The sequence below is a fragment of the Oryza brachyantha genome, chromosome 11 (genome assembly GCF_000231095.2).
Source record: "Oryza brachyantha chromosome 11, ObraRS2, whole genome shotgun sequence".
Classification (NCBI taxonomy): Eukaryota; Viridiplantae; Streptophyta; class Magnoliopsida; order Poales; family Poaceae; genus Oryza; species Oryza brachyantha.
The window spans coordinates 1,672,141-1,686,073 of record NC_023173.2 but is presented as its reverse complement, the minus strand read 5'-3'; the positions used below and the strand labels follow the sequence as shown (position 1 = coordinate 1,686,073).

The 13,933-nt window shown below is 44.2% G+C and overlaps 1 protein-coding gene across 2 annotated transcripts; it reads right to left on the bottom strand.

The window, feature by feature from the left end:
- Positions 1-8,354: 8,354 nt before the first annotated feature.
- Positions 8,355-11,335, bottom strand: LOC102704464 (heavy metal-associated isoprenylated plant protein 33). 2 transcript variants are annotated; one of them, XM_040528669.1, is made up of 4 exons: positions 11,192-11,335; positions 10,657-10,748; positions 10,353-10,428; positions 8,355-10,217 (listed from the first exon to the last, which is right to left on the bottom strand). In XM_040528669.1, the coding sequence occupies exons 2-4, from the start codon at positions 10,684-10,686 to the stop codon at positions 8,776-8,778; spliced, it is 1,548 nt and encodes a 515-aa protein (XP_040384603.1). In that variant the 5' UTR covers positions 10,687-10,748; positions 11,192-11,335; the 3' UTR covers positions 8,355-8,775. The 2 variants fall into 2 exon arrangements, with proteins under 2 accessions (XP_040384603.1, XP_040384602.1); XM_040528668.1 differs by lacking the exon at positions 11,192-11,335 and adding an exon at positions 10,890-11,161.
- Between the last annotated feature and the right edge of the window lie 2,598 nt (positions 11,336-13,933).

Sequence of the window (13,933 nt, the reverse complement as noted above, 5' to 3'; positions counted from 1 at the left end):
AGCTTCGGGACATACATGGAAATAGCTCGGCAAAGAAACCCAAATCCGAGCCTGACAATTAAGAGAAAAACAAAGGATGGGCCTAGCCTAACCCCCGGGCTTTCTTAGGTCATGTTGGGTTGGACATCTCAAGCTTCTTCCTTGCAGGCTTCTCGAGCTCCGCTTCGTTGGTCTCAAGGTTGCTGCTATAACTCATGGCAAGCCTAACACATATTTCTACCGAGCCTAGATAGCTTTGCAGCCTGAGAAACTCATGCTTTCTACGAGACGCGAGGATCCCCCCAAAGCCCCTTGTCCCACATCCTCTCTCCTCTAGGACATCAAGCATCCAACATAATGAAATGAAAGCATGAAGTCACCTTGCGCCACTTGTGCATGTGACACCTTATGCGACTTGCATCCCTTCCCCTTTCCACCACAGTGAATCGATCTCCTTCAGTTGTGTAACACACAGATTGTACCTATCGTTGCGATAATTGGTCGTACCGCTGGGACACGATAATGATAAATCACGATTTGATTCGGGAAATATCGTATAAATTCAAAAAGATTGAAAAAAGAAAAAAACATATCGTGTGGTTTTCACAAATCACGATTATCATCTCAAATATCGTGATTATTATTTTCACCAAAACTGCAGCAATAATCGTTCCCTGCCATGCAGTTTGACCCCGAAACTGCATTGATTTTTGTTGAATAATTGAGTTTAAATTCGTGTAGTTTTCACGTAATTATTACAATTATCACCAATAATCATGGTATTGCTGACACGTGGTTTCGGCTCACGAAACTATAAGTGAAACCCTCGTCTACGTCGGGCTTGGCCCGCTCATCTGTTGCATTGGACCGGGCTAAATTGCCCAGGTACTTAAGCATAAAAATATCCATATTCTAAGTCGAAAGACATCCGCGACAGTGCATGAATCATAACCCCGTTGTGACAATCATTTCAGATCATTCCGTCGCGTGCATTTCCAGCCCTTTTTTTCCCCTTCTCGGCGCCTTTTCGCTGGCCTTCCCAGGCTTTGCTAGCTGCACGTTATAATTGGTGGATATGGATGATAATAATTGGACAGTGGCCTGGTGTCGGTGCGGCTTCTCGTGTGCGCCCGCCCGATGAACGTGACCCGATCGATCGATCGATCGAGGCGTGCGAAGATTCCGGGATTCGCACGAGTGCACGACCAGATCGCGGCGCGGCGCCGCGGCACTGGACCGATCTACGGCGGCCTCCCGTGCCGGCGGCCCAATGCTCCACTGGCCGGGGGAACGGCGTCACATGGATGCACATTTAAAGTTGTATTCTATCTCTAGATTGTGATTTCTTTTCTCAGATACTCGAATTAGTAAACGGTGCATTTTTTATAAAGAAATCTCTATATAAAAGTTACCATTTCAGATTTTTAAATTTCAGATTTTTAAAGTAGACTTTCAACTTCATATTAGTTAATTTCATTCACCCTCATCAATTCACTTTTACTTAGGTTTGTAAGAGCATCCTCAACAGCTCATCTATCTCATCATCTATCCTAAAAATAGAGGATGGAGACTATAAATTGAGGTCTAACAGAACGGCTATCCTATCATCAATTTTTACATGTCATCCATATTAGGAGAGAACCTTTCATATATAGATGAAGCCATATATATAGATATAGAGGAAACCATATATAGATGATCTGGTGGAGTACGAAGAGATACGAATGATGAAACTGTTTTAGATTATCATCTAAATGAAGATATGGATGACCAAATTTAGATATAGATATATATATATATATATAATTTTTTTTATTAGCATATTATTTTTCGTTTGAAAATATGCGTTTGATTTTTTAATTTAAAAGCTACTAATACATACGACCTCCGTCCCAAAATAAACGAATTTCTGCGTTTTTGATATAATTTTTGATTCTTCGTCTTATTTGAAATTTTTTAAGATTAATATTTTTATTATCATTACATGACAAAACATGAATAGTACTTTATGCGTGACTATTTTTATAATTTTTAATAAATTTTTTAAATAAGACGAATGATCAAATACTTAACCTAGGAAACTCAGAAATCTTTTTTTTAGAACGGAGTAGTATTAAATAGCCTATATAAAAATAAAACAATCTTTTATCGTCCACAAGCAACGAATACACAGTTCCACGTGACAACGATGGATCCAACCAACGACCTGTGGATGAATGATCGATCGATAATCCCGGCCGGAAGCAGAGCAGGGTACGTGGGTCGCCGTCGCCGATGCCGATCGGCCGTCGCTGTCCATCGTGAGGTCCAAAACCACGTCGTTATCCGCCGCACCACCATGCATGCAGTTTACTTGAACAAAGGAATGGACAGGTTGCTGCTGGCCTCCTCTGGTCTCTACCAGCGAGTAATCCAACAGCTTTCTGCTTTGCGCGTCGCACAAAAACGAAGGTCGTTAATTTCGACATGAGAATCATACGCTGATACTGCTACTGTCGCAATCCTGAGAGTCCCTGGCTACACTGTGTTTAACTGATTTTTGAAAGGTGTTTGTCGAACTGTCACTCCTACTACTCCACTCACTTCGATTTCGGCCCATCAACTCACGGTCATATCAGATTGCACAGCTAGCGGTTACTGTCTCAGATATCAAGTTGTCTGTCTGAACTGTTTCCTGAGAAGAGAGGCCAACAAAATTTATCGGGCGTCCAATGTATAGTAAGGTGGTGTTTAGATTATGAAAATTTTTAGGAGAAGTGTCACGTCAAATGTTTGACCGGATGTCGGAAGGGGTTTTCGGACATGAACGAAAAAACGAATTTCACGGCTAGCCTGAAAACCGCGAGACGAATCTTTTGAGCCTAGTTAATCCATCATTAGCACATGTTGGTTACTGTAGCACTTATGGCTAATCATAGGCTAATTAGGATCAAAAGATTCGTCTCAAGATTTTTTTCATAACTGTGCAATTAGTTTTTTGGTTCATCTACATTTAATATTTTATTTAGATGTCCAAAAATTCGATGTGATATTTTTGGAGAAAAAATTTAAAAACTAAACAAGGCCTAAATATCTAAATTTTATACTTATATACTAATTAATATGATATAATTTACTAGGAATTTGATAATTTACCCGGGCTTCGGGGACCCGGGAAGCTTAACGTAGATTCGCCCCTGCCTGAGAAGATGTCACTCAGGAAGTGTTTGTCTAATGAAATAGCCTTTTATTTATGTAATGAGTTTTGTTATCGGTTTTTATTTAATACTTTTAATTAATGTCCAAATATTCGATGTGATAAGGGAAAAAAAATCTCTCGATCTAAACAACACTTAATTTCTTCTCAATTGATAGCCCTAGTTCAGAGTACGATCAAATAAAAAAACATATTGTTATGATAGCCATAGTTCTTTGAGAATTTTTCTCAAAAGAAGTGGCCCCAAGATAAATTTATCCATAAATTTCTTTAGATGTTGATAAGCCATTACAATGGTGCAGTCGAAATTGACAGGGCTCCTACTTTAGGAATCGTCTAACGAATTTTAGATTGGATGCTTTGATATTAATATAACTACGATAGTCACCCTTCTGCCTCTCCTCTCACTTTCTATTGCTCACTTGCTCTAGCATCGGAAGGCGTCCATAGCGCCAGCCTGATCTACCATCCCCCTCCCATCTCCTCTCCAAGGCAACAACAACAAGTGCATACACCCTCCTTTTCTCCTGCATTTATGGTCCGCCTGTATTTTTCTTGCAACAAAGCCACCAAGGCACCATCGATGGAGGCAGGCAATCAAGAAAATATCAAAAAAAAAAACGACTCTGAGTAGGCAACAGCACAAAACAAACCTCAAAAAAAAAAATTGACACCACAAACAAAACATCCTCTTGGCCTCCTATCTAGTGGCCTCTCATTGTATCCGTTTCTATCACTGTGGATAATTCTGATTCAAAAAGAAGCAGGAAAGGAAAGAAGTGTCCGTAAGGCTATTCTGGTAGTCTCATGTCATCTTCTGTCGAGAAAACCGGCAACACATTGTCCAGGTTAAGGCAGGGCAGGATTATTACTCTAGCGTGCAGGAGCAGGAGAGAGGAGGAGGAGCACAGGCAGCACTGGAGCTGGAGCAAGGCCCTACGCTTAAAGCTGCCATTATTGCGGCACCCCCTCCCCTGCCACAATATAGCTACAGTACACCACTTCAAACCAGCTATGTAGACAGCTATCCTAACTCTACTACTACTACTAAGATCACTTTGGAGGAAACAACAACAGCCTCTGCAATGATTCAGTGCAGTTGCATTTGCGTTGCACACCCCCAAAACATGGCCCGGCCGGAAGGAACTCGCACCTGTTTTCTCAGCGTGACATACCCCTGCCTGCCCTGCCCGGGATGCATAGAGTAATTGCTACTCACTGACATATAAGTCTAATACATATAAAACTCATAGTATGTCAATAAATAAACAGTACTGCAGAAACAATACTGCAGAGGATCTAAACACTTCCACTCTATTCGGCTCCATCACTCTGCCCTCACTATATATCTCTCGATTCCTCCAAATCCATGGATGATGGGTAATTAGTACTCCCTCGGTCAGAAAAATTACATTATATTTGTCTTGTATTCTTTGTCTCCCAACATTAGTTTTCTTTCGACGATCACTATATTAAAGTTTGTAAAAATATGGATGTATGCATTATAACTCCGTAAAGTGACGGACACGTACATTGATATTTGTTAAAAATGGAGGGTGATATAGCTTTTTATTTTTTTTATCAGTATGTGCATGATGTTCGTATAATAAAATTATTTTAGAACGGATAAGTTAATAGCTTTGGGTGAGTATTTTTACGTTATAATACACTAGCGGTATATGATGCTAGCGTATACAGGAGCATCTTAGAAATCTTTTAAAGGACTTGAAAAATATTATAGCAATTTTTTTATTTCACTTCAATCAATGGTTACACATTTTAATGTTATAGGAAGGGGGCATATCACCTTGGTTCGTGGTGAATGATGAGGGAGTGAGGATTTTGATCGAGTGGGAGTGAGAAAAACGACCGCAATCCTTATATGATGGGATTTACTTTTGGGAATGCCTAAAAGAGTTATGTATGTTTGCATTAAGCCTCCAAAAGAAACAAAGTTATATAAGATTATAGCCCTAGAACACTATGCTCAAGAAAAACAAAAAGAGCACACTCACACCAAGTGCCAACAACCTTACCAAATCCTAAGGAAGAGGTGTAGAGGAAAAATGTCCACCGTCGTATTTGACCGATCGTCATTGGGCCTCCACAAAGTAATTGATCCTCCAACATGACACCTCCTTACAGGTTGCGACTCTAAAAACTGTTGTTGTCCGTCCAAGAAGTAGACATACTTTTCACTTAGAGGATCCTACTAGAGATAGAGAAAGGTGCCTCGACAACGCCCACAAGAGGTTTGTGCTACCAAAGGCATCGTCACAACCGATCAAGGAATTTGAGTTAGGCTTTCGTCCGAAACCGCTATATTTTGATTGCCATGACCTCATCAACCATCAACCTGTTAATATCAAAATTTGGTAAAATTACTTATTGGATTCAGATAAGGAAATATGCAATCACTAAAGGAAATTTTATCCGGAAGAGTTCGAATTCAACAGGAAATCGTGAAGATCAAGGCATGGCGGCATAATTTTATCTGTTAATTAGAGTTAGTTTAGAATTTTTTCCTTTATCTCTAAAAGAGTCAGAATCCGATCAAGACATATATTTCTTTTTATCTATTAGGAAACATGTATCGTATTAGAGTTAGAGTCTACATAGGATTTGTTATTTTCTTTTATCTATTAGAAATCGTGTGTGTCCGACATGGACTACTATGATGCTATCTACCTAAGAGTATAAATATGTATACTCGGGGTCATTGTAAATCATATATATCTCAATACATACATCAATTACTCTCGGTGCATCGTCACCCTCTTCACCGATATTTCGTCACTGGTGGAACTTGGCACTTGACGCGGGGCTGTATCGTCTCGATCTCTAGCGAAGGGGTAAGTCCTACGTTCCGTCAGCCACGGTAATCGTATCGGGCCTATCGGCTAGATTAGAACTGTCTCGGTTCGGTCTGATCTTCTGATCTCCCGGTACAATTGTTAGTTATCGTATCAGTTTCAGCTTATGTTACTTTCGTATCTTGAGTTGATCTGATCGACCACTTTGGGTGATTTACGTTGGTTTAATATTTGCTATTTGACATATTCAATTTGATATTGTCTCAGTTCGGTCCAATCTATTAGATTGTATTTATCAAATAGTTTATATCAGATCAATGTATCCTGCTCATTGTTTTATCGGAGTTTCCGCCGATAAGTTACCAGTCATCGGCCTGATAGTGATCTATATCTATTTAGTATCTAGGCTGACATTACTAGGCGTAGTCTTGAACTATCTTGGTTTGGTTCGATCTTCTAAGATCATTCCGGGTAAATTAGGCTAGATATTTTATAGATCTTATTTGACTATCAGTTGGTTATAGCTAATCCAGATAGCGTGACAGGTGCAATTAGTGAGTCGTCGACGCTTCTACCAAGACCATAAACTAGTTAATCGAGCCAGATGTGTTTTATAGGGGATGAAACTCCCTTATTTAATGACTCTGTCAAGTCAACAATTTTAATGACGTGACACTCTATTTAATGTGCATGACAACTGCATAAAACATGCTGGCTGGCTGCTTGTTCCAAGCTCGTGATGCGAGGGCCTAGTTTAATGGTGGCGTGATTAATGATGGTAATCTACGGCACGGCATGTTTTATGGTTCCAATTAGGGATAGTGGATTAATCTAATCCAGGGCAGGGATGATTGCTGCTGGATGCTGGTCCCAACCGTGGAGCGCCCCTGATACGGAGCAGAGCGTGAGGCTCCTGCGCGAAATCCAGTGGGGATGGATCCACCATTCGCGACAACTAACATCGAATCTCAAGCATCGGACTGTGCAAATACCATGCCAATTAAACAAAACCTGCACTATCTCTGTAGCTCCCTAAAATAATGGCAGTACTAACATCCGTTTAGGTGAAGGAAAATGTGGTCAGGGTGATGGTGTGATACTGCATTCTATGGCTTAATTAGCAGTAGTGCACTAGTACAGTACAACTGCATGCCTGCATAGGGAAGTTCAGTGGGTAAAACGGTATATTTGTAACGAAAGATAATTTATGATTAAATAAATTTTATATGTGTATTTTTGCTGATCTAAAAGACTGAAACATAAGGCTGAAAAACAAACTAGTCCTGAATAAAAAACACATAAAATTAATTTTAAATTTAATGTTAAAAATTTAAATTTTAGCTTATAAACGTAAGTGGAATTGAAAAGATTAGGGTGATCAAACAATTGTCGCTCTGATGAGCCTGAATGCTGCAGGAGTGTTTTTATTTTCCATCTCTCTTTTTACCGCGGTAGTTGGGGGTGGAACCAAATCATCAAAACGTTGTGAGAGGGACCGAGGCAGAGAAGCAGTGGTGCTTACTGTGGTCATAGGATTGAAATGTGCAATTCTGGTGTAAGCCAACCTGAATGCAGCTGCTGCAAGGGGACAGCGCTATCTTACCCCCATCAATAATGCAAGTGCAGGGTGCAGGAAAAAGGTTGCAACCATGGCCAAAAACTGCAGCAGCTCCCTATGAATGACTCCCTCTTCCTCCCCTCCCCTTCTCACACATGGACCACCACCACAATCATCATCATGATCATCCATCCCCCATTGCCCTCCCCTCCTCTCCTTCATTGCATTCACAATTATCATTATCACCTTCCTCATATTGGGATGGAGTATTATTATATCTTTCTTCTCTCACAGCAAGGCAGAAAAAAAAAGGCTTGGCATTGAGTTGACAACAACATTCCACTACTAGTGGCATGTAAAAAGAGCTTAACTTGGCCTTGTTTAGTTCCCAAACTTTTTTTTTCAAAAACATCATATCGAATTTTTGGACACCTAAATAAATCACATCGAATTTTTAGACACCTAAATAAAACATTAAACATAGATGAACCAAAAAACTAATTGCACAGTTATGGAAGAAATCTTGAGACAATCTTTTGAGCCTAATTAGTTCATGATTAATCATAAGTGCTACAGTAACCAACATGTGCTAATGACGGATTAATTAGGCTCAAAAGATTCATCTCGCGGTTTCTATGCTAGCCGTGAAATTCGTTTTTTCATTCGTGTCCGAAAACCTCTTCCGACATCCGATCAAATATTTAACGTGACACTTCTCCTATAAAATTTTCCCAATCTAAAACACCACCTTACACACCACTGTCAGTGTCATGCATCCACAGACCGCATCACAAAGGCACAGGCAACATTGGCAACACATTTGTTTTTGCACATTGTTCATCTACCATGCATCACCATTTCACCAACATTATGGATCAAGAAGGAAACCTCCACCACCATCACCACCTTCCTTCTTGGACTATAAAAGCACCATCATCATCTCTTATGAAAAACTATAGATAATTACTATACCTACCTTCGCCTTCAAGGAAGTTGAGTTCTCCTTTAAAAGAAAGGTGAAAACGAGCTAAGAAAAAAGAAGAAGAAAGTGAAAAAAAAAAGAGGGGAGCGATCTAGATGGGACTCATTTCCCATGGTGTATACTGGTTTGGTTGACTGATCCAGAGCATCTCAACCATGATGACGATCACCTGTGACCTGATGGTTTCTTCCTCCGTGAGCAGCAGCAGCAGTATGAGGAAGAAAGCAACCATGGCCACTGTGCAGGCTCACATCACCGAGCAGCTGTTGGGGTTCTCGTCACTGAAGTAGTTGTAGGGGTCGGCATGCGGATGCGGCTGCATTGGGTAGGACATCGTGTACGGCATCGGCGGCCGGCCGTACCCGTATCCCATCGCCGGGTACCCCGCCGGAGCACCACCGGCGTGCCCGTGGTGGTGGCCGTTCATCATCATCTGGTGCTGCTGTTGCTGCTGCATCATGGCCATGTACTGCTGCTGGGCCATGGGGTTGCCGGCCGCCGCGGCGGCTTGCAGCATCTCCGCCGTCGCGGACGGCATTCCTCCGCCTCCGCCGCCGCCGCCGCCCTGGTAGAACGCCGCCGGAGCCATTCCCTGCACGGCGCCGGGGCCGCCGCCCTGCACGCCCCCCATCCCCATGTGGGGGTGGTGGCCCATCGGCATGGTCATGGGCCCGCCGCCCATCTGGCCCATTCCGGGGAAACCGGCACCACCCGCCATCATGCCAGGCCTCATCATGGCCTGCTGCTGCGCCGGCATGCCGCCCATCGGGCCACCGACACCGACGGCGGGGCCGCCGCCGCCCTTCTTCCCCTGGGCAGGATGGTTGCCGCCGTTCGGGGCGCCACCACCCCCCTTGGCGTTGTTCGGCTGCCCTCCGCCGCCGTTCTTGCCGCCGCCTTGGCCGTTGCCGCCTCCGCCACCTTGGTTGTGCTTGCCACCCGCATCCTTCTTGCCGCCGCCGCCGTTGTTGGCGTTCCCCTTGATCTGCACGGGGATCTCGTTTCCGCCGCCGCCCTTCTTGCCGCCTCCATTGTTGCCACCCTTCTTGTCGCCCCCACCGCCGGCGTTTGGTGGCGGCATGGCCATCTGCTTCATCATCTTGGGATCGTCGTAGTAGTCGTCGTCGAGACCGTCGTCGTCAAAGTCTTCGTCATCATCGAACTCGTCGAACTCGTCGTCGAACTCGCTGCCGTCATCCCCGAAGTCATCCTCGGGAGGAAGGCTGAACTTGACGGACTTGGGGTCCTTGATCGGCGCGGCCGCCGCGAACGGCATCTTGCCGTCCATGAACTGCGGCAGCTTCAGCCCCTTCATCTGCAGCTGTTGCTGCAGCTGCTGAAGCTGCTGCGGCGTCGGCTGCGGCATCTGCGGCGGCAGCATCATCTTCACGTCTTTGCTGCCGCCTCCACCGTTGTTGCCACCGCCGCCGCCGCCGCCCTTCTGTCCCTTGCCGCCGGCGTCCTTGGGCTGCCCCTTGCCACCACCATCCTTGGGCTGCCCGCCCTTGCCACCGCCGTCAAGGTGAAGCTTTTGAAACTGGCTGTTCACCGCCGCCACCCCGACCTTGGAACCCCACAGCTCCGCCGGCTTGCCGGCCTTGTTTAGCTTCTTGATAATGGTGGCCGGATCCACCAGGCCGGACACCGTCACCTTCCCCTGCTCAGCATCTATGCTGCTCTGGTACACGCCTGCAGAGCAGAGGACGAGATCAATCCAACGCGTTTCACTCAGAAACAGGAGTGAAAATGGCACCAAAATTAAAGAAACCACCATGTAACTGAAAGAAAATTGCTCTTTAAAAAATTCGTTCCTTTTCTCACTACCTTCAATCTTGTGGAGGATCTTCTTGACCTTCTTCTGGCACCCATCACAGTGGATGTTCACTTTCAGAACACAAGTCTGGGAATTTGGGAGGAGCAGAGAAACACAGGTTTACTAAAATGGCAAAAACAAAGATGTTTTCGAAGAAAACATAGCAGGAGACATAGAAGGAAACACAGGTGAAAAACAAAAGCTATGCCTCCCCTGCCTTCTGATGAAAATGGCAGCAAAAACAAGGAGAAAGACAGACTTGTCTGCACCACCACTAGTGCTTGTTTGAGTTGAGAAGAAGCAAGAAGAACTGACCTGAATCTTGAGGACTTCCTCCTTACTCATCCCTGACCACCTCAAGAGCGGCACCCCCTACCAACACAAGCACAGGAGGCCTCCTCACAGATCTGGCACATAGAGGCCTCAAATCAGGGGAAGAGCAACAACGACAACAACAAGGCAGCAGCCAGCAAACATTGCCCTCTCTCAAGAAAAAAAAAACTCCCAGAGAGGGTGAAGGTATAAGCAAAAACAGAGAAGAAAAATGCCTTCTTGCTGAAGACAAGTTAATGGCCTCCAATATAATACACCACCCTCTTCTTCACACAAACACACACACAGAGGAGTAAAGTGCTATGGAGAGAGAGAAACATAGGCTTATTAGAGTTTGCGTGTTTGCAGAAAACCAAGAAGGGATGGGTCTACTACTATTAAGCCTGTGGTCCAGAGAAAGAAGGAAGAGTGGGAGGAGGAGGAAGAAGAAGAGAGCCTCTTCTCTCTGCTCTACTACACCACTTCTTGCATGCAAAGCTTAATATAAACACAGGCACCAGCACCACCATCTCCTTACCCTTTTTTTTTCCTTTCGCCTTTGGCAACTGCAGTGCAGCCTCCCTACCTGGAAGAAGGCCTTTCTCTTTGCACCCTCCTCCCTCCACAGACTGTGTGAAGTAACAAGCCTGGGGCTCTTGCAAAAGGCTTTGCGAGAGAGACGAGAGAATTAAATACCACTTTGTCAAGTGTCAGTAAGTACAGGGAGATAGATAGATGTTCAACATGTGAGGTGGAGTCCTCCGAGTCTCTCAGGCGTTGCGCGAGCCAGCGACGTCGGTTTTTTGTTGCTTTTTTGTAAAAGTGTCCAGGGTATCTTTGTTTTCCTGCAAACTTCGTATTTAGCCCCTCAATCCTCTGCGACTTGCAGTTACAGTACTGCAAAACATTTCACTCCTCGAGGTTCATGAGGTGAATATTCCGGTAAGCATATGAACAACAGATATGTACGTTCTCAAGTGACAAGAGAAATTTGAGCAAATTGGACGTAAAAGGATAACACTGCGTAAAAATGTGTTTCATGCAGATATTAAGATTTTACGTGAAAACCCCATGCAAGCATTTATACCATTTATGTTCGCGCGGCTCTTGTCCTATCCAATCGTAATGTATTCTGTAAACTATATTTCAATTTATATGACGAGAGCAACGAAATGTGCATACAACTACCGGACAAGAAAGTTTTACATGATCCAATTAATAACATAGTCGTTATGATTCGGTAACGTCATACCAACGGTCATAGAAAAGTACATACGTTTCAGTTTGTCGCATGTCACGTTATTTATCGTTATAGACGTTACGCGTTGCCGTTATAAACGATACTTTCGGACATACATATGCACGTAGTCAGGTAGCGTCGTAAACCCAAAAAATATTTCGCAAAAAAGGCAGTTTTGCACTAGTCTATCATTCTAGTGCTTCAACTCCATCAATAATAGGTTAACCGTTAAAAGTGGAAACACAACACAAAAAAAATACTCTGGGCAAAATCCACGGGACAGAATTACCCTGTCAGTGAGGGGGTAATGTACAAAGGAGACGGACGATAAGGGTGATCGTGTATGTATGCTCATGCTCACGCCGCCCGGCCCGGTGAATCACGTAACGCAGCCTCGACTAGGCCTGCTAATGGGTTGGATGGAAATTAATTAAATGGGTCGGGTTTTAATTTGGATTGTTTTTGGTTGGGTATAAATGGATTGTTACTTCAATTGGATTAGGTTAGGTTATAGAGACAGATGGATTGATATGGACTGGATTTGGTTAGGTGATTTTAGGTTTAAATGGATTTAACCCGTGGAGGACAAATGGATACTTTAATTAGGTAGCTAATGGATAAGAGAATAGACATACGTGGGACCCACATATAGAAATTGATCAAAATTTGCACAAAGTTGCTCTTACACATAATAAATCATCCCACCAAATTTCAGTCAAATTTGATAAATTTTTATAGTGTGAACACGAGTTTTAAAATTTTAGGTCCAAGTTTATATATACCAAATGGACGCATTAAAGTGGGTTGGATATATTTTAACTAAATGGTTTGGTGCGAGTTGGACTAAAATTAAAGTTAGATTAGTTTGAATTGGATCATAATAAAAAATAATTAGAATGGGTTGGTTTGGTAGGCTAGTAAAGGAATGGATTAAAGTGGGTTTGGATTGGATCAAATCCATAGCCTCGACATCGTCACGCCGCCGTGGCAGTGTCAATGTGCCGCTACGCTACGGACGCGCCGCACCCGCGCCCGCGGCCACACCACCATCTCATCTTTATCCCTCCCTGGCTGCGCTGCGCAGCGCAGCGCCGTGTCCACGGCGAAGCCGCGAGGCAGGCAGAGGCGTCCGCCGCGGTCACACCATCCTCGCGCAGCCGTGGCGTGGCGCCAGCGGCCAAGGCCTGTGTGTCAGAGGAGGGTGGTGAGCACAATAACTGAGGGGGCTTATTGATGACGGAAGCCCTTCGGCTTCACTTCGCTTGGCCTTGGCCTTTTCCCTCCATGCACTGCACCTGCATGCGTTTCACCCCCCACTGATTTTTTTTTTCTCTTCTTTTTGGTCCACTCTTCCGTTACTACGCTGCTGTCCTTTTTGTTTCTACGCGCTCAAAAAATGGGAAAAGGCTTGCGATCACGCTGCCCGCGCGCACGGTGTGACGGATGGACGGATGGTTCAGGGCTCATGCAGATCAGAGCGGAGGAGCTCGAGCTTGATCGATGGGTAACAGTTTGCGTGTCGCTGTCGCAGATCCTTCAGAACCGTGCGTTTCAACTGTTCCGCTCACACGGCATCACCGTGAAAATTTGTCAGATCGATCAAGCAGGAAACAGCCCGGTTCAGGTTCAGAGAGAATTGGCCGCGCCGGCCGCACAAATCTGTGCTTCATAAATTCGTTCAATCCAAGCGAAAGAAACTCTATCATGGACGACCAAGATAGATGTGTGCAGTTGGAGCTAGAGATATGATTTGCATCATCGCCACGAGCAAACCGAGGCTATGGATTTCTTTTTTTTTGAAAAAAAAGGCTATGGATTTGTTCGTATCCTCTCCTCATCTTTGACGAAGAGACACCGCGTCGGTCATGCATGCATGCTGATGCTGATGGAGCTAGACTGATGCCAGGTAGTTGACGGTTTGTGCCATGCATTCACTAGCTCCAGTCCATCCAAAGATAGTCGATTTTCAAATTCAGTTTCTTAGGAGATTTGATGGACTGTCATCCATCCATCATCCATGGGATCCAGTATTCTGCGAGA

What these genes read in the sequence shown, in the direction of transcription:
- LOC102704464 (XM_040528669.1), bottom strand. Translation starts at nt 10,686, where the DNA reads ATGAGTAAGGAGGAAGTCCTCAAGATTCAG. An exon ending in AGGAAGTCCTCAAGATTCAG is followed by an intron (nt 10,429 to 10,656) that starts GTCAGTTCTTCT and finishes CCAAATTCCCAG; the next exon opens with ACTTGTGTTCTGAAAGTGAA. An exon ending in GATCCTCCACAAGATTGAAG is followed by an intron (nt 10,218 to 10,352) that starts GTAGTGAGAAAA and finishes TCTGCTCTGCAG; the next exon opens with GCGTGTACCAGAGCAGCATA.